The sequence below is a fragment of the Pteropus vampyrus genome, unplaced genomic scaffold (genome assembly GCF_000151845.1).
Source record: "Pteropus vampyrus isolate Shadow unplaced genomic scaffold, Pvam_2.0 Scaffold2, whole genome shotgun sequence".
NCBI classification, from domain to species: Eukaryota; Metazoa; Chordata; class Mammalia; order Chiroptera; family Pteropodidae; genus Pteropus; species Pteropus vampyrus.
The window spans coordinates 23,210,574-23,230,204 of record NW_011888783.1 but is presented as its reverse complement, the minus strand read 5'-3'; the positions used below and the strand labels follow the sequence as shown (position 1 = coordinate 23,230,204).

Sequence of the window (19,631 nt, the reverse complement as noted above, 5' to 3'; positions counted from 1 at the left end):
ACCTGAAACTCGAGCCAAAATATTAAAAGTTGAAAAGGATTGGCTGAACTTGATCATCAGTTTCTCATTCAGATAAGAAAGTTTCTTCTTCTATAACACTTCACTTTAAATTTTGGTTTATTATATTACTTAATAGAGTCTGCTTTGCATTAATATTATTTATATATTTTTTTCTCTTATAAAATAATCCTTTCCTGGAGGGCAGATAATTTTTTAATACGCTAAAAACTCTTCTTTGAAATGGAGAAATCCCTATGAGATTTCCTGCTTCCTTCAGAAATAAATAATAATTCATCATATTAATTTCATACCTACTAACTCCTTTAACTTCACAACCATCACAAAAGCTACTCCCATTTTATGAATTAAAAAAAAAAAAGATGAGGTTAGAGAAGTTACTAGACTAGATGAAGATCATATACAGAATTAGGAAGCAATCAGTATTAGAATGCCCTGACTTCTAAAACTATATTCCTTCAGCTACATTTTAGCATTATGGTACCACAACTCGAGATGCAGGATGGGGTGGATGGTTTGTAACAGGCTATCTGCTATCTGCTACAATTCTTCTTAGATTGATGACATCACCAAATCATCCCCAAATCTGCTGGTAACCCTTTATGCATTTATGACATATATTGGGATACTCTTGTCCTAGTTTTGCTACCTGCTAGAAAAGACAAGACTTCCATTTTTGTGTTGTAAAGATCCCACTGGGTATCAAAACTGCAGGTCATGGTTCACCAAAGAGCTTTCAGATCAGCAAGATGTACAACATCTGCCTCAGTGAAATTTCCAAACTCTGGAGGTGTTTAAACAAAGTCACTTACCAATAGGGTGGCTATGTAATTTAACATCCAATCTGGGGCATCTGAGAGTCAAAGGGAGCACTATTAGTAATTACTCTGGGAGAAAAATGAGGATGCATGATAATCAGTACTTATCATGAATAGATGGATTTCAAGCATCTGATAAGGGATTGAACTATATGAATAAGATTATTTCTTATTATTTTAAATCTGCCCCGATATGTAACAAAATATTTTACACATTTTCAATAAATCCTCAAAACAGTTGAGGTGAATTGGTGCTAGCTGTCGGTTATGAATGTACACTAACAATGCATTTCGACTTACACTAACAATGCATTTCGACTTACCAATGATGTTATGGTGATTTTTAGAACATCCCTGTTGTTACTTAACCATCTTATGTTAACTCACCTAATCCAGTAATGAGTTCAGGAGTATGCTTAACAAAAATGACTCATTTTATTTTTATTTTATTTTATTTTTTTTTTACGGCAGAAAAGAAAAACTTTTTTGGAAGGGAAAGTACACTTCCAGATGTGGAAGCGGGCATGAGCAAGTGAAGCATGACTCAAAAGGCCAAACATGACTCATTTTGACCTAATACTATCTTGTCATTTTTTATAATCCTTTTCCCCAATAGGTGGCACTGTAATCCATGTAAAATTCTCCTGATCTCATCTGACCAACCCAGTGCCAATGAAAACCTTGAGATCATTAGTCTTAATTCTGCTGTAAATTGGTGCTACCGGACGGGCAAATCAGGCCACAAATCGTGTGTGACATGTTTCTGGGTCATTTTACAGTCAAAGGCCAGAGAGTTAAGGTAACCTGCTTGAAGTCACAGAGCAAGCTATGGAGTCAACTATAGGGCCTGGGATTTCTAACTTCGAGTTCTATGCTTTCTTTATTTGTATTTTCATTCACGGAATTCTCAGATTTGTTCAAATCAAAACAAATTCTAATCTGTGGTAGGGACATAAAAGAGAGAGATCTCCTCCTGTTGTACATGGCATTGATTCCACTCCTCCCTCTTCTAGGAGAGAGAATGTACTAGTATGGCCATCAGATACTCTCCCACAGGCTAACAAAGAGGACTAATATCAATCTTTTATCAAGTTTCTCAAATTGAAACTTATTTAAAATTGCCCCCCAAAAAAGAGAAAAGAGGAAAAAGGAACAAATACTTATTCAGTGAGGAATAATTACATACTGGGCAAATACATTACTGTAATATAAGGTAAGGACCTAAGGTGAAGTACAAACATACCCACATATTTCCTTATTCTCTGTAGTATTCGTAACAGTTTAGCCTATCAGCACATTTTCATTAAAAATTAACTTTTCCCAAGTACTGTTAGACACTATTACATATGCTGTTGTACAGTATAGCATCTTCTAAGGAGGATAGCCCCTGGGCAGCTTGTTTCTAACAGCAGTATCATTTAATATTCACTCTTAGTAAAGCACAGAGCTGCTCTGTATGGTGAAAAAGGTCCTTTACTCCACCAGCACCACATATACACACATATAGATATATTTATATGCATATATGCATACACACATATACATAGACACATATATACCTATACCACAGTATACTATACATATAAATAAAATATTTTCATTCCTCCTTCCTTCAATCCAACCATCCATGATGTCAAGATATACACAGAAATGCACAAGAGTTTTCAGGCTGGCACTGTAGCTACCCTTAATGTAAGCAAAAGATTGCAAAGGCAAGATGGCAGATACGAGGTGACTTTTGGTCATTAAAGAGGAGGTATTACTAAGCTCTGATACCAACAGACTGTTAAGCCAGAAGAAGGCTGCCAACCTAATTCAGGATAACAAGTGTTTAGTTTTCCCCTGAGCATAAAGTCTATTACCACCTCCAAACTTATTGTGCTCCCTAATCTGAATAAGCTCTTTGGTAAAAATCAATGTACAAATAAGTGCATTCTTCTGAAGATAATGCTGTGCATTCACATTCTCGCAAATGGAACATTCTGAGCATACCTCTGCATGGATTATATAAGACGATAGAGTGGAGCTTTCTAAATATTTTCCCCAAGAATACATTTTGAAAAAAAAAAATCTAAATAGTTAAATGAACCATGCAAGTTTTCTAAATATTTATTTCAGTCTAATATTGATCTTATTTTTCAAAGGAAATGCACAGAAATAATACAAAATAAATGTAACATACAAGGAATATTTTGATAAGATGGTCCCAAAAATTATATTAGAGACCCTTCACAGTGACATATGAAACTGATTTATCTAAAGAAAACCTTATGCATTTAAACTTATTTAAAATTACTCTTCTCTAGTCCCCCACAAATTTCCTGTATAATTTTGTTAAAACTTTTCCTGTTCTATTTATAGTAACGAAGCCATGAAGAAATTTAAGTTATAATCTTTGTCATGGGTCTTCACATTAAATAGCTAACATTTTTCAGAAATAGAATATATTTTTCTATTTGAACATTTTTGTTGTTGTCGTTAAAACACTGTTTTCTTTTTTAAACAATGGGCCAACAGTAGCTACAACATTCAAGTTACCTCAAATTGCACTCTTTAGATATCTTGAATTGTATTCTAAAATATCTAGACTCACTCCTAAGATATTCAGAATCAAACTTCTAAGATATTTAGAATCACACAACCACTTTTAATCATAAATAATATAAAAACATTAGTCACAGCATCTGCAACATGAGTCATTCCTGAATGATTGTTAGGACAAAGTCCCTAAATCAAATTCCCTAGTAAAAACACTGATACGAAACAAATTTTCTCAGAAAAAATTCCCAGCCATAAGCAAAATTTAAAAAGCAATCAGAATTTGGGGCATTCCCATTCTGAGTATTCTTGCCTTGCTCTCTACCTGGAGAATATATCTTTGTATAAAAGATCCTGAGAAAGCAACTAGGGCCCATTCAGATGTCTCTTCAAAGCACATCATGTAAGTTGCTACCTCTGTCTACAGATAAGGGTTTAGGGAGACAATAATAACTTTAATAAATTTATTAGATGCCTATTACATTGCACAAAACTGTATTAAGCACTATGAAGAAAAGCAATAATGCCTACATGGAGCTTATGGTTTATTGAAGAAGATAAGACATACATATAAATTCTAGTATAAGACAATCTATGATAACCATCAACAGTATAAAGTGCCAGAAGAGTTTGGAAGTCATAGGTAATGATTCATTTTGGGGCAATCAGGAAGCCTTTATATAAAAAAAAGTCACGAGCTACGTAAACTAACTGGAGAAAATGTGGGTGGTAGGATACTCCACATGGAAAAACTTTCAATAAAGGTTTGGCGGTGGACAAAAGTAGAGTATCTGTAGGACAAGAGTAATGAGGCTGAAGTTTAAGATATTCAAAGGAGAGTAGCAAAGGAAAAGCCTACTGAATGTTGGAGAAAAGAACAAGGTGTCTCACTCTCCAGGCATGGTAATTTGGACTTCCTTAATTTAGTACTGGATCGTTGTCCCTGAAGTTTTTTTTTTTTTTTTTTAAATCAAAGATGGTACCAGAAACAGAGGGATATTTTAGGTTAATCTGGGGGTGGAGGGTAAATGGAGAGAGCTCGGAGTTAAGGAAAGAAGTTTTCAGTAGGAAATAGAAGCCAATAAGTGCCAGGCACTGATACTATTTCATTTAATCCTAAGAATGGTTCAGTTATAAAACATTTTTATAGATAAGAAAACTGGGACAATGCAATAAGAGTTGGCAGCCCAGAAACAAAAAGCTGATTAATGGAAAATTACTTAGGTTTAGGGGCCTGGGAGGCAAACATGCTGAAAGGTCAAAAGAGTGAGGAAAATCTAGGGTTCTTGTAGGTACAAATGTAGTAGAAATGACTGATGCAGAATCTAAGTTAAATATGAAGAAAAATGCAGCAATCTGAAAAGGAGTCATAAATTAGACTTAACAAGGAGGATGAAAAACAAATCCAATTAAGAAAGAGAAAGGGGATAAGCTAGATGTCAAAAAGGTTGTATTCAGAGAGGGAATCCTAATATCTTAGTAATGAGATAGCTTTCATTGACGAGATACCACCAACCTGGTGGACAGATGAAGTAGACTATGGATGTAGGTTCCCAGAGTTAAGGAAATAGAAGAAATTTAGCTTAGGATAGCATGTGGAAAATTTTGACCAATTAAGATGGTAGACAGGATTGAGAGGAAAATCAAGATTCTAATACTGAAGTCACCGAGGTTCAAAGAAAGCTGAAGAACCCAGAAGGCTGATAGCAGAGAAGACGGCAATATAAACAGACGACTGGTACATCCAAAAAGAAATGATAGCGAAACCATTTTTACCTGTTAGCATTGGTGAAGAACTAAGAAAAATGCTTACTTTTTTTTTTAACTTGCTTTGAATTTAGGAAAAATAAAAGGAATTGCCTTTAGTACCCCAAGCCACATTCAATGATATTATTTTTAAAACAGGGTAATGGTATTATTTCAAGGATTGAAAATGAATGATGACCACTGTTTCTAACTTACAAGATGCCTTCCTCATCCAGAAGAGGTAAAACCCAAGTGACTACCTGCATCTGAGGCAGAAACCCACCCAGTACAGTCACAGGTGTCTCAACCTCCTAAATGCAGTTCAATGTGTGATCTCCACAAATATTTTCGATACAAATGGAAAAATGCCACTTACTTAAATTTAATCAGAATTTAATACATAACACTGTGCATTGTTTGCTAATGATGAACTTTTCTATTTTCATGTACTTTCAATCATTTTAAAGTTACACATAATCTTGATGATAAATTTTAACATTAAGGTTATACTGAACGAGTTTCTCCTAGATAAAATGACATTGTAAGAATGCAATACGCATATGCTACTTATTCTTTTGGTACACACACACACACACACACACACACACACACACACACACAACTAACGTCAAAACAGCTTAAATTTCTAAAACAGGATTCCTGATAACAAACAGGTGGTTGGAGGTGAAAGGTGGAACAAGACCGAGTATACAACTCATGTAACTTTCCACTTTGAACTGGAAAATTACACTTGGCTTTATTCAGTTTTTCCAATTTTTATGTAAGTATTAAAAATATCAGTCTCCTAAATCACATCTTCACTTCTTGCTGGGTTAAAGTTTAATTTTACATTTCTATTAACTTATCTACATTTTTAGTAAATTAATTAAATCATTCAGTGATGTGAAAAATTCTGCTAATTTTATAGATAGACTTATCTGTTCTGATAAATAAGATAGAATAACATTTTAAGAGTAATTAGTAACTTCTGGAAAATCAAATTCAAAGAAACAGTTTAAAAGAAAAAGTAACTTCAAGAGGAAGGGAATGGGTTTTCTTATGAGTCATTGGCTTGCTTTTGTAAGTTTGACTTACAAAATCAATATAACTGATGACTGTTCCTCTGGGAAAGGCTATTTTTTAAAAAAATTTTAAATGATTAACAAAATATAAAATAGTTCTAAATTTCAAGAGTCATGTGACCTGGGGTTGTAAAGTTCATAGTACTGATATTAAAACATTGTTAGAAAAATTCTAATACCTTTTAGCATTTTTTTAAATAAATAACTAAACTGAATGATGAAGTATTTTGTCAAAGAAAAAAGTGTACAACACAGGGTTTCAATGACAGGAGAAGAAAGGGAAGTTCTGGTATTTTATTCGCTCATCATACCTTCCATGAACAGTAGTAGATTTGATAATATCCCCAGGTAGAACCACTGAGAGTTGGATGTCTTTATCTATCATGCTCTCTTTCTGTTCTGTGATGAAAGCAGAGGATTCTACAGAATCATTAACTGAAGAGGCATCAAGGTATTTGGTCTCAGATGGAGGAAGTGGTGCTTTGGCTTTTGGTTTTCTCCTAAAATTGAAAAAAAGACACAAAATAAAATATATGTATTTTAAAAGTAACTTTCTAATATGATCCACTTTAATAGAAACAAGAAAACAAAAAATATATGTTCTTCATATCTGGAAAAAAATGCCTAGATTACTTGGTAATAAAAGAAACATAATAACAAAGAGATTTGATATTTGCCTCCATTAAGTTCAATTAATGTGTTCACTATAGCAAAGCAAAAGTATAACATTTTCTTTGATGAGACAAATTACAAAAATCCTTAATGTTTCAAGATGATCAGTATCTCATTCCCGTACCTCATAATAGCTTTTACTGTTGTGCCTTTCATTCTATTTGTTTCCATTCCAGTGTTTTCTGCCTCTCTATCCAGATAAATTCTACTTATTTATCCTTCAAAGCTAGCTGAAACCAACCTCTCCCTCACCACCCACCTCTTACACAGTGTCTCCCTCCCACAAAAAATAGATTCCACAAATATAGGTAGTTTTTTTATTGGCGGGGGGTGGCGGGGGGGCCAGTTTCATCTCTCTGCCTACATATATAACCCCCTACAAGAAAGAAGCCTGTCGTATTTCCCACTACACTTAGCAGTGAACAATGAACTGTAATTGGTTCTTTGATAAATTATATTTGTTTCAATGAAAAAATGTTACAAATAATCATTCTAGTAAATATATTTCAGTGTCACTGGGACGACCCCTTAATTTATAACAGAAATAGGTAGTAGACATACTGAAAAAATTCACAAGGACCAATTTAATGATTTGATAGGTTGAAAAAATTAAACATGGAAATAAATATTTTATATTTAACTACAAATAATTATATAGGTTTTTTTAAAGTACTACAAATTAGAGCTTTTGAAAATGTTAACTTTATAAAAGGCTGATTGCTTTTGGAAGAATAAATACTACTGCTTTCCATTCAGAAAACTATGAACTTTAATTCCACCCTCCCTCCATTTCCTGGCAAAAATTAAAATCAAACAAGTAAAAGGTCTTCTTTGTCAGTAAGTATGTATCATCTGGCCATTCAGTAGTTTTTAAATTTAAGGTCTCATAAATCTGAGCACCTTTATGCACTCAGCATAACAAAAAATCAGAAGCAAGTTTCCTACATTGTATATTAATTTTCTAAAACAATAGGCCTTTAATATTTAAGAGTATAATTGCAAAGATATATGGCACTTTAGAAAAGATTTCTTTGATAATAGCAACAAAAATAAAATTTTTAAAGTGTTAAAATATAATAAGTTTATAAAATTTATATGAAGAAAAACTTATTCCAATTTCAAAACATTCTTAGTTTACAGAAATTTACCATTATGTATTCAATAAATGTTCATCCTGTAACAAACAATCATGTGGCAGATTTAGCTAAACACTGGAGATGTAAAGATATGACCCAGACCATACCACTCAAAAACTGACAGATATATACAAAAACTACAATATAGTTTGATGATTGCTCTAATATAGATATACATGTGGTAGAGCCGAAGTTCATAGGAAGAGAAACTTTCCTAGGAATCCATAAATGTTTTACAGATGGGGTAATATGAGTTGGGCTTGAGGAAATGAATAGAAACTCACAGGGAAAGACAAGAAATAATTGATATTTCAGACAGAGGAAAGCAAATGGAGCCATGAAAGAAAATGGCACTGTCTAGAATTGAACAATTTAGTAAAATTCCACAGAGAAGTCAAAGGAGAGGAGAAATCAGTTAATCGACTAAAAACTTTTATAAAGAAGAGAATTCAGTAAGGTAGCTTGGTATAAAGTCAACATGCTGAAGTCAATAGTCAATGTAGATGTAAGCAAACACTGGTCAGAAAATATAATAAAAGAAGAAAACTTCTTTTCTAATAACAATAAAAATGAATTTTTAACATTCTTACAATAAATATAACAAGAATTTTACAAAATCTACGTGAAGAAAATCTTAAATGCCAAATATTTGGCTTGGCTCTCTCCCTTCAATTCCGGATTTGTAAACACAACACCTACTCGACATCTGGACTCAGATGACTGACTATCCAGCTTCATTGAACTTGTAATTCCTCTCCCCAGCTACTCCAAACCAAATCTTTTCCTCTCCCAGTCTTTCCACCTCAGTAAATCACAATTCTTTCAGTTGCTTGTACCAAAAATCCCCTCTCACACATACTCACAATGCAATCTATCGACAAATTCTGCCAGCTCTATACTGTATTATAATTAGACTCAGAATCCACCAATGGCCTTGTTTACCGAGCACCTCTCTTCAAGCTTCTAATGGGTCTCCCCCTTCCAGACATTGTCACTTTGCATTCTATTCTCAATGTCCCAGCCTAACAGCTGGAGTGATCTTTGTAAAACATAAGTCAGATCACTGCACTTCCTCTCACACCCTGGAATGGCTTCTGACCTCACCCAAAATAACATCTAGAGCCCTTTAATCTCTCCTCCCTTACCTCTAGCCTTTCCAATCTTGTCTCTCCCACTTTCTCCCTAGGCTCACTGCACTCCAATCCTATAACTACTGCCTTTTCCTTGAACACACCTAGAATGTTCCTGACTCAGGACCCTTCTCTAAAGGGTCTCTGCCTGACCTTAAGATAAAGGCTTCTATTTCTCTGCTTTACTTTTTGCCTTGGGGCTTATCAACAACTAACATCCTTGTTTACCATATCTCCTTCCATTAAAGAATAAATAATTCCATGAGAATAAGGACTTGTCTCCACTGCCGGGTGTCACACATTTGCAAATGTATAGAATCACTGAAACAATACCTGCCACATAGTAGCCACTCGTATTAATGGAATAAATTCAATGACTATTTCCCATGAAAGATGAGGTACCTATGCATGTAACTGAGAAGGAAAAAAAATTCTCACGGAAAAAAAATAAATTTTTATATCAGGATTACTTACGTTGGATTTTATTTTTTAATTAATTGATTCCATTTAAAAAAATGAGTATTGAAAAACACATACTGGATTTATTAGCAAGGGATAATTGGGAACTTTAGGGCTTTATGTGAGTTTTATAAAGAAGGCCAGAAGAGAAGCCCAACTGTCACAGGCAGCAGGGCAAACCAGCAGGAACAACTTTGTCCACAGTGGACTTGATTTTCAAGAAGAGTGGCAGTGAATGAAAGTCTGACAGGTACCTCCTGCCGCCACAATGATCTTCCCATCCCCTGCTTTCATCATTCCAGGCATCTTCCCATCTCTAAGTGTTGCTCATCCTGGTCTCTATTTGAACGCCTTTCTCATCCTCTTTGCCTTGACACATATAATCTACCCTTCAAGGTCCAGACTGAGTCACAATTTCTTGGGATGTTTTCCCTGTCTACTGCATATTACAATGAACTCCTCTGATTTGCAGTTTTATGTATTGTGTATGTGCAACTGTCTTATTTCCTAAGGTTCTTTGAGTCTGTGATGAAAATCCATCTTTATGTACTAAAGATAAGCATATCTAAAAAAAAGAAAAGAAAAGAAGAAAGCAGAACAAAAGCACTAGTTGAATATTATTTACAAAGAACTTCTATTAAAAACATCTTAATTGTCCATAGTATTACTTCAGATAATAAAGCATTTAAGCACTTGTCACCTTTGGTCTTGAGAAAGCATATCGAAATCAGACCAAGATCCTTCCACAGTAAACTAGAAACCCCATAGGGAAGATGCAATCTGCAAGTAATTAAATAACAAATACAAAGCAAAGAAGTACTATCATAAAACAAACGAGTAATCTTCAAAATTCAGAGCAATGAGAGCAAGCTGAAACTAGCTCTGTTGGGGAGTGGAGGCAGGTATCAAGGTACACTTCAAAGAGAAGAAATGTATGACTCAGTTCTTAAAAGAAAAGAATTTAGACAGGCAGAGCCTGTAGGATCAATTATATGTTACCTCCCAAATGTGATCCCTTTACATTCAACTTAAGAATGTGTCTACCTATTCAGATCTCTGACTACATAATATAGTCTAATGAAAAGAATACCAGGTAGAGGCCTGGATTTGGCCTGAATCCTAAGTAGCTTTAAGACTTTGTTAATTTATTTGACTTTTTATTCACCAGCAAAATTTTTAACATACATTTGACCTACTCACATCTTTCCCAGTGTTCTTTATCTTTCGGTTGAGATGCTGTGAAGCAATAACAAAATTAACTAAATGTCACCCAAATTCAAGGATATAGTGAAAATAATTAAGGGTTATAAACTAATCTAACTGTAAGAAATTCTAGTAATGCCCCCCCCCAAAAAAGAAAGTAACATCAACAAGCAATAACAACTATAATTTACTACTTAAGAATACTAATTTTCATTAATATTTTAAAATCTCAATAACTGCCACTGAAGTCCCCACACCTCTTTTAAACAGGAATGTTTGAGCCAGTTTTCTGGGATTTTCACATAAACGCTTCTTCACGGTGGCCTAGTTTGACTACCAGTTTCTCCTCCTCAGAGACCCTCACCCTTAACAGTGAATAATAACACATTTTACACAGGGGTAGGTGGAGAGGAAGTTATACTGAAAAGACATTTGAGACAGAAAACTTCTCTAGGTCAAGGCAAAAATCAATTAATCAAGCCTTAAAAATAACAAGTCACAGTAAATTTTTAAGAAAATCATTGCTTTAGTCATTAAAATCATCTCAATATAACATTCAATTTTCATAATGCAAATTAAGGTACAATTTCATATTATGCAATAATATATTTAGAAAATATCAACTTATTTTAACACAGACTTCAATTGACATCCCACTGTTACTACTGATTGGTCTTTTTATCATTTGCTTTACAAAGCACTTCAAAATCATTTGAAGTAATGGTAATCATTACTCCATCCCTGTCAATAGTAATATCTTAAAATAAACAAAAAGAGGAAATAAAATACCTCTTTTTGGTTTGGGGAAAAAAACAGCTTTAAATTGTATGTGCGATATACTTACATCCTTAATAAGCTACTAAAGTCCAATGTGATCTCATGTGTTTGCTGTATTTATATATTATTCTTAAAGATTCACTCAGAAAAAGTACTATACAAAAATACAGCCTCAATATTAAAGATAAAATATAAGAATAGAATTATGTCTTAAAACAATATGCTTTTAAAGTATTACATTTTAATGATCAAAAAGAAATTTAACAGCCACCTTCTCCCAATATAGAGGACATTCAAACAGAAAATGCCTTGTGATGACAATGTTTTGATGGGCCCTAACCTATGCATTTTACCTGTAAAGTGTAGGCCTAGTCCTCAGAACAATTTCTTAGTCTCTCTCTCTGGGTTAAATGAAATAAGAGGAGATTTTATTAAACAAAAAAGTTTGTTCCAATAGTGAGCAAAACACTGTGCTCTGTGCTTGAGGGAATGCAATTAAGAACAACAAAAGGTCCTTTTTCTTAACGATCCTAATATCAAATCATAGTAAATACATCAAAATCACTGTAAAAGGTGATAATGAAAGGCAACAAGGAGACACCCAAGGCATTATGACTCTCGACAGACATTTTTCTTGTCAAAGTCACCAATCACCTATGTGTGTCCAAATCTAATAGACAATTATCTGTCTAATCTTGGTCACATTTGAGTAAATTCTTAAGTTCCAATTAGGACACATTTCACAGGTGCCCGAGTCCTCTGCTTGGGATTCTCTCCTTTTGGCTTCTTTTCATGACAACATAATTTCTTCCTTCTTCACTGCCACTCCTCATTCTCTAATGCCTTCATCTCCTTGCTCGATTTCTAAATGCTGGAACTCCCCCAAGGCTCCTTCTGTGTCCTTTCCTCTTTCTACAACCTTCACCCCCCAAGTGCTTACATCATACTAAATGGCTTTAAATACCATCTACAAGTCGATGACTCTCAAATTCACACCTTCAACTCTGACCTATTTGTTGAGCTCTGACTTATATGCCCAATAATCTCAGGGTCATCTCCATTTGGATGTCCCATAAGTATCCCATAACCAAAGCTCTTGATTTTCCTTTTCACTCCCAATCCCTATTCTCATCTAAACCTCCCCTACCAACTTTCCCCATCTCTGCAAATGACGCTACAGTAACCACCCATTAATCCAGGCAAAAATCTTAGGCATATTTTGATGCCTATGTCTTAGTTCCAATACATCATCATATCCTGTGGGCTCTTAACTCTAAAACATATCCTGAATCAGTGTACTTTTCACCAGCTCCTCTGATACCACTCTGGCAGTTAAGACAACCTCTGTAGCTTGGATTCCTCCAACAGCCTCCTGTCTGGTCTCTCCTATTTCTCATCTTCCCCCTTAAAATCCATTCTTCCCTATAATAGTCAGAGTGACCTTTTAAATATGAAAATCAGATTACATCACATCTCTGATCCTTCACAGGCCTCTCAAATTCTTTTTTTGGCTTATGAGGCCCCAGATGAGCTAGTTTGGTCATTCTCAAAGTGTGATTTCAGAGCAGCAGCAGCAGCAGCAGCAGCGGCATCACCACCTTGGAACTTGTTAGAAACGCAAATTCTCAGATTCTAACCCAAATCTACATAATCGAAAACACTGGGGTGGACCCCTGCAATCCATATGTGACAACCCTCCAAAGTGATTTCAATGCAGGCTCAAGTCTAAGAAACCATTGAGCTAGTCTCTGCCAAACTCTGAGCGTCCTCTCATTGCTTTTTCCTGTATAATTCACACTGGCATCTTTCCCTTCTTCAAATAGACCCAGTCCCTTCACATCTAAGAGACTTGGACAGCTGTTCCTCTGCCCAAAATGCTTTTAACCACAGATCTTTAAATTGGCTGCTCTTCGAGCTCATTCAGACTTCAGATCAAATATTTTTTCTCACAGAAATATTCCCTAAGCACTCAAAAGAAGCGCCACCCATCTCAGCACAGCCTTCACGTAACCCTATTTTGTCTTCATCACATTTATCACTATCCAATACCATCCTGTTTGCTTATTGTTTATCATTTGTCTTAGCCTCTAGAATAAAAATTTCTTGAGCATTAGGACTTGTCCTATCTCATTCTCTGCTAGCACCTAAAACTTTAACTGGTACAAGGAAGGGTGCTCTATCAGTGTTTGTTGATTTAATTGAGGGAGGAAGAGATGGAGGGCTATATCAGTTTCAAGAATTCATAGGACAATAAGAGCTTGGTGGGTTGCTGCATATCATACTATTTTGTAACAGAAACTATTTTGTGACCAGTCAGAGGTATAAGAAGTCCGAAGATACCCAGATGGGTAAAAGTATTGAATCCTCAAAAAGATTCTAAATCCTCAGCCTATTTGGACGGTTTGGTGGAGCGGCGGCGGGAGGGAGGGGGCGACAGGACGGGGCAGGATTAAGGATTAAACAGACAGATTGACTTCTAGAGTGAAAAGAAACCTTCATTTTGCTCAGATGTTCAGTAACTTCCCTGAGACCATGTAACCAATTTGTGGTACAAAACTCAGATGCCCTGGTTGTAGCTTCCCTTAAGCAATGAGGATCATGATTAATATTAGGAAAGAATAACCTAATTCTGTGTTACCTTTTCAGTTTTAAGAATGCAATTCATCTTTCAGGTAGATTTGGCATAATTTACCAAACAAAGAGGCAGTGGGTATTCTTCACATCAAACTAAGCATTTATTAAATGCGATGCCTTCGTGTTCCCAAAGCGAGTTCCAATAAGGACACATACCAAAAAAAAGCTTTTATCCTATTTTACTACCATATTACCAACAACAACAGCTAAGCCTTGAGTGCTGAAAATTATTCTAAGTATTTGACATCTACTACCTCATCCTTACATCATTGAATGAGGTAAGTGCCACCATTTACATGCTCCAGATGAGGACACTGATGCGCAGAGATGTTAAGGAATTTAGTTGTAAGCGATGGAGTGGAGATTTAAACCCAAGCTGTCAGTTCTAAAGCCTCTTGACCACACTCTATCATCCCCTTGGGAACTGAAATATTCATACAAAATAAAGTAACAAAAAATGAATGAGCAAAAGCCAACTGGTAGAGAAAAAAATGAGCAGTTACTCAACATCTACTGCTAAGGTGCTTTTTTCCTACAATTAATTTCACATAGCAGTTGTGATTGCCATTTCTGGGCTTTACAAAGAAATTTATTTAAAAATTTGCCCCAAAGCACAGAATATGCCCTTCTAATGACCATAACAAGAGCCATTTAAATAATCCATGATAGTATTAAAATAGGAATGCAGGTGCCAGATGTGCAAATACCCCATTCGCAACAACATAGGCCGCTACTTCCCTAGGTGGAGCTGTGGAAACAATGTATTGGGAACCAAAAAACTATGGCAGTGTCCTATAATGGCCACTCCTGTTACCTTAATCACTTTGTTTCTCTGGTTCTCCATTCCCCACTTCACAAAATACAGGTATTGGACTAGACAATCCCAGGTCCTCGCCACTTCTAACATGCAAAGATTTTGCATAATAATTTTGTTTAGGACTGGAAATGGAGGCCTCAGATATTTTAGGACTGGGGGCAAGACATGGGGGCTGAGCTAATTTACAAACAACATTTGGTTGAAAGAATGACACGAACAGGACTTTCCCTCCCAGGGAGCTATTCCTATGCTGAGAATACTTCTGGTCAGGCAAGGGTCTCCTCTGAGGCTCACAGGAAGTGGTTCTATTTCCAAGTGCCTTTCTCTCTCTTGGCACACATACGCACTAGGAAAAAAATGATGAATACAGTGACAACTCAAAAGAAAAACTTAAAAAGCTTCTGGTTTCATTCTCCCACACTCAATTTGTTTCATGTGAACACCTGGAATTGAAGGTTTCTATCACAAGTCATCCATCACTTCAGTTTTTTTTTTTTTGCTCCGATCACCCCTCCACTCAAATATGACTAATAATCCAAAGCCACATTAATTATACCTTATGTTTCTATCATCTTAGATTTCTTTCCTTCTTCCCAGGACATGCACACACACTCAAAATGCAGAATTTCTATTATCTTAATTTCCACTTTCCTGCCCCTTCCAAGTACTGTTTTATTTCACTCCTTTTTGCAGACTAACTCAGAGATCTCCACTGTCCAATATGGTAGTCATGTAGCTATTGAGCACTTGAAACAAGAGTAGTGTGCCTGAGCGCTCTATTTTTAGTTTGCTTACTGTTACTTTATATTTTTAAACTGATATTTGATTCACTTACTGGAAAACATATAAGTATATTTGGAACTTGGCTTCCATAAAAGAAGCCATAGGCATGAGTCTATAGGAGCTGAGCAGTTGAGGACAGGACACTGTGGACATTACTCATTCACAGGGTCACCAGGAGTCAGAAATGACTCAATGGCATGTAACATACACTTGCTTGGGACAACCTGGGTATATGGCTCTAATTTCAACCATGAATTTTTATGGCATCTAAATACAATCAAGTATTATTTCTAATGAAAATACAGCACCAGAATTGAGATGTGCGATAAGTGTAAAATACACACCATATTTTGTAGACTTAGTACAAAAATATTAAATATCTATTAGTAATTTTTATGCATTGATTACATAATATTTTTTATATACTAGGTTAAATGATATATTCCTGTGGTAGGCAGCTCTAAGATGGTCTCCAGTAAGCTTGCCTTCTTGTGTAATCTTCTCCATTAGAGTGTGGGCTGAATTTAGTAACTCACCTTTCAGTGAACAGAATGCAGCAAAGGTAACAGGATGTCACTTCAGAGGTTAGGTTACCAAAAGGCTGTGGCATCGGTTTGGGGCAATTTCTCTTACTTGGTATAAGGGAAGCCAGTTGCCATGCTATGAGCTTCCCTATATCTCTGGCCAACAGCCGTAGGGGTAAGCTTGGAAGCAGATCCCACCCAAGCTGAGACTTGAGCCCCAGCTGACATCTTGACTGCAGCCTCACCTCCTTGACCAGCAAGTTAGAGAAGTAGTATTCTATAAAAACCCGAAGCTTCAATTTCAGCTTCAGGTGATTTCACTTTCTCAATATGTTGTAAAGCACCCTCTATTCATGCCATTACTTGTACTCAAAGGACATCCTCCTTGGAATCTACCAGTGAAAATCCTCTCTTTGGATGTTTCGTCTTTCAAGAACCTTTCTTGTTTTATGTGCAGAAGTCCTACTTTAAAATCTTTCAGTATCTTCTTTATATTTATAGTGGGACACTTGTATAGAAAGATCCTTTTGTTCAATAAATAACTATGGAGATCTATCACACTCAACACACAGTGTTGATGAAGTGGGGCAAATCCAAAGACAAGACACAGGCCTTTTCTTCCGGCACTTATAGTGTGGTAGAAAGAATAAAGAAGTGCCAAATAACAAATACAATACAGGAAATAGGCTCCCTTGTGTCTCACAGCACAGTTTTCAATGTATATCACCTTATCTACCAGAAAAGTTTTCTGAATAGGATTTTTTGTATTTTTTAATACATCACCTTTTACAGAGTATGCTCGATTTTCTCTCTTAAAGAATGAATCTATTTAACTACAGTTTTCATTAGGTTTATTCATTTTTTGTTATATTATATTCCCTCTCAAATCTTTCCTTTTTACTACTTTTAGGAACTTAGCAATTATGTAGAGTAAGGTCCAGGGATACAATAGAAATCTCTTTGAAACACTAGGTCTTCCAGTATAAGTTAGCATAAGTAAATAGTTTTTGTTGTAATTTAGTTGTCATATACCCAGAAAGACATAAGATGCTCCCTCCTCCTATTTTAACCAGGTATCTACTCCAATAGAAGAAGTAACTACACACTATATCTCATTTTATGAATGTTGATAGACTAATAGTTTACGCTTGAGCATTTCTAAGCCAAACTCTCTCTCTCTCACATACACACACACACACACACACACACACACACAGTGTTTTAAAATATAAATGCATAATTTGGCTTTTATTTTTTTCTCATGGGGGTAGGTAGGGGGGATGGTTATCAGAGGGAAAACAAAAATATCTAGCTCAGTAGATACATACGGTATTATCTTTCAGTGGCAACATTAAGACATTCCAGAAAGGCACAAGGTGGTAGAAAAAAAAGTATACTTTTACAATTAAAAAGGAAAAAAATCTACATATTAATCACCAAGAGTTACTGATATAGTTCAAGATTTGGAATAAGTCAATAGATCTTGGTTTGAACTTGGGTCTGCTCTTATTCATTAGGTCATTTAATCTGTCTGGAAAGCTTTCATCAATTGCAAAATTGGATAATATATTCTGCCTCACAGGGTTACTGAGAAGGTAAGACTGGTAATATATATTTATTGTCTAGCCTAGTGGTTCTCAAACTTAGTGAACTCGCCTAAGGGTTTTAGGAAATGCTGAGGCCTAGGTCCCAATCCCCAAAATTCTGACTTAACTGGCTGGTGGGAATTTTATAAATCTCACAAACTGATTCTAAAGGCCAGACAAGTTTGAAAATCACTGGTCTAGCATAATGCCTGACACATAGTAGGTATTAAAATTGAGTTAATGATATACCTTCATAAGAAATTTGTAAACTCTGAAACACTACCTGGAGGTTGCTATCTAGGTCAATCAAGTTCATGTAAATTCAAGAAGGTCTCGGAATCACTAAATATAACAAATCTTAAAAGTAGTCCAAAAGTTTCATAAAAACTTTTTCAACTTCAAATCCCCAGTATATATTTTGACTTCCTTTTACCAAAGAAGGAAATTCCTTATGAAAGAAAGGAAATATAAATTTCCCTTGATATTTTTCACTGTGGTATATTTTATATACAGAAAAATGTATATTTTTACATACACACCACACACACACACACACACACACTCAAGAAAGCACCAAAATAAGATATAGAGTAAGAAAATGTATCTATGAATTTAAAATTAAATATTAAATTTCTCCTATCTGTCCAATAAATGTCATTGCAATTTCAGTTTGTCTCTAGGTTTTCCTAAATATCTTATGAGATATTTATTTTATGTATAGTTAAGAAAGTCAAGCATCAACAAGAAGAACGATAAAGATTCCAGTAAAAATGGGCATGTCAAAGGAGGAGATAAAAAATTTATCAAAACAAATGGCAAAGTTAAAAAAACAGGCTTGAAAACAATATAAACAATGAGTCACAAGACAGTCAACAACATTTATAGGGCATCCACTGTGTGCTTAGTGTTACAGAAAGAAACTGGGTAGATTAAAGAAATACCTACCATATGAGGTTCTCAGATAACTGTAACTTGAAAATGAGATGAATCCAAACAAACGATTTCACAGATACCCTAAACAGACTCTATCAAAAAAAACAAATTAACTGAATGTTTATCTAGTTATCAAAGTGTGCAACTGTTTTACACAGGTAATCAGCTAACAAATACTATCATTTTTTTTGGAATACTTTCTATAAATTCATACATTTATAGAAGTACCAAATATTTTCTCTCAAAAACAAACTGAAACTCCAAAACCATGTCCCAGTGCTCACTTGCTGCTCCATTCACTCTGTGCACAGCCTTCTTCCCAGTAATTAATCAGTGTCAGTGGCAGCTGGCTCAATATCATCTACTGAAAGCTTCCTTTTCACTTTGTATTTGTCACCTTGCAGGCACTGTATATGAAAGAGTCAGAACAGTTTATGAAAATTAGTCCAAAAAAGGTAATAAAAATTTGATTGACAATTTAAAAATTCAAAAATGATTAACAAAAACATGGGAGAGAGAACTATGCAAAGTTTCTCAAGGCTTTTTCCTTTTTCATATAAAAAGTAGTATAAGCCTTAAGTTATAAAGTTATATTTCTGCTTTTTCAAGAAGTAAATACTTATAAAAATACAAAGACAAAGTTACTGATTAAATTTAAGACAAAAATTATCCATGGGATTGTTTTATTATGTTCTCTGAAATAAATAATGAATATAAAGAAGGAAATTTTCACCCCTAAAGGTAACTTTAAAAGTTCTTAGTTGCAACCAAAATG

General features: G+C 35.0%; 1 protein-coding gene across 1 annotated transcript in view; it reads right to left on the bottom strand.

The window, feature by feature from the left end:
• Positions 1 to 19,167, bottom strand: part of COBLL1 (cordon-bleu WH2 repeat protein like 1) — a 69,019-nt gene extending 49,852 nt beyond the window's left edge. The window contains exons 1-3 of the mRNA XM_023528474.1: positions 19,141 to 19,167; positions 18,869 to 18,948; positions 6,470 to 6,702 (exon numbers count right to left, since the gene is read on the bottom strand). Of these exons, the coding sequence (XP_023384242.1) occupies positions 6,470 to 6,702; positions 18,869 to 18,948; positions 19,141 to 19,152 (325 nt within the window). The 5' untranslated portion in view covers positions 19,153 to 19,167. The remainder of the gene's footprint in view (positions 1 to 6,469; positions 6,703 to 18,868; positions 18,949 to 19,140) is intronic.
• Positions 19,168 to 19,631: the final 464 nt, after the last annotated feature.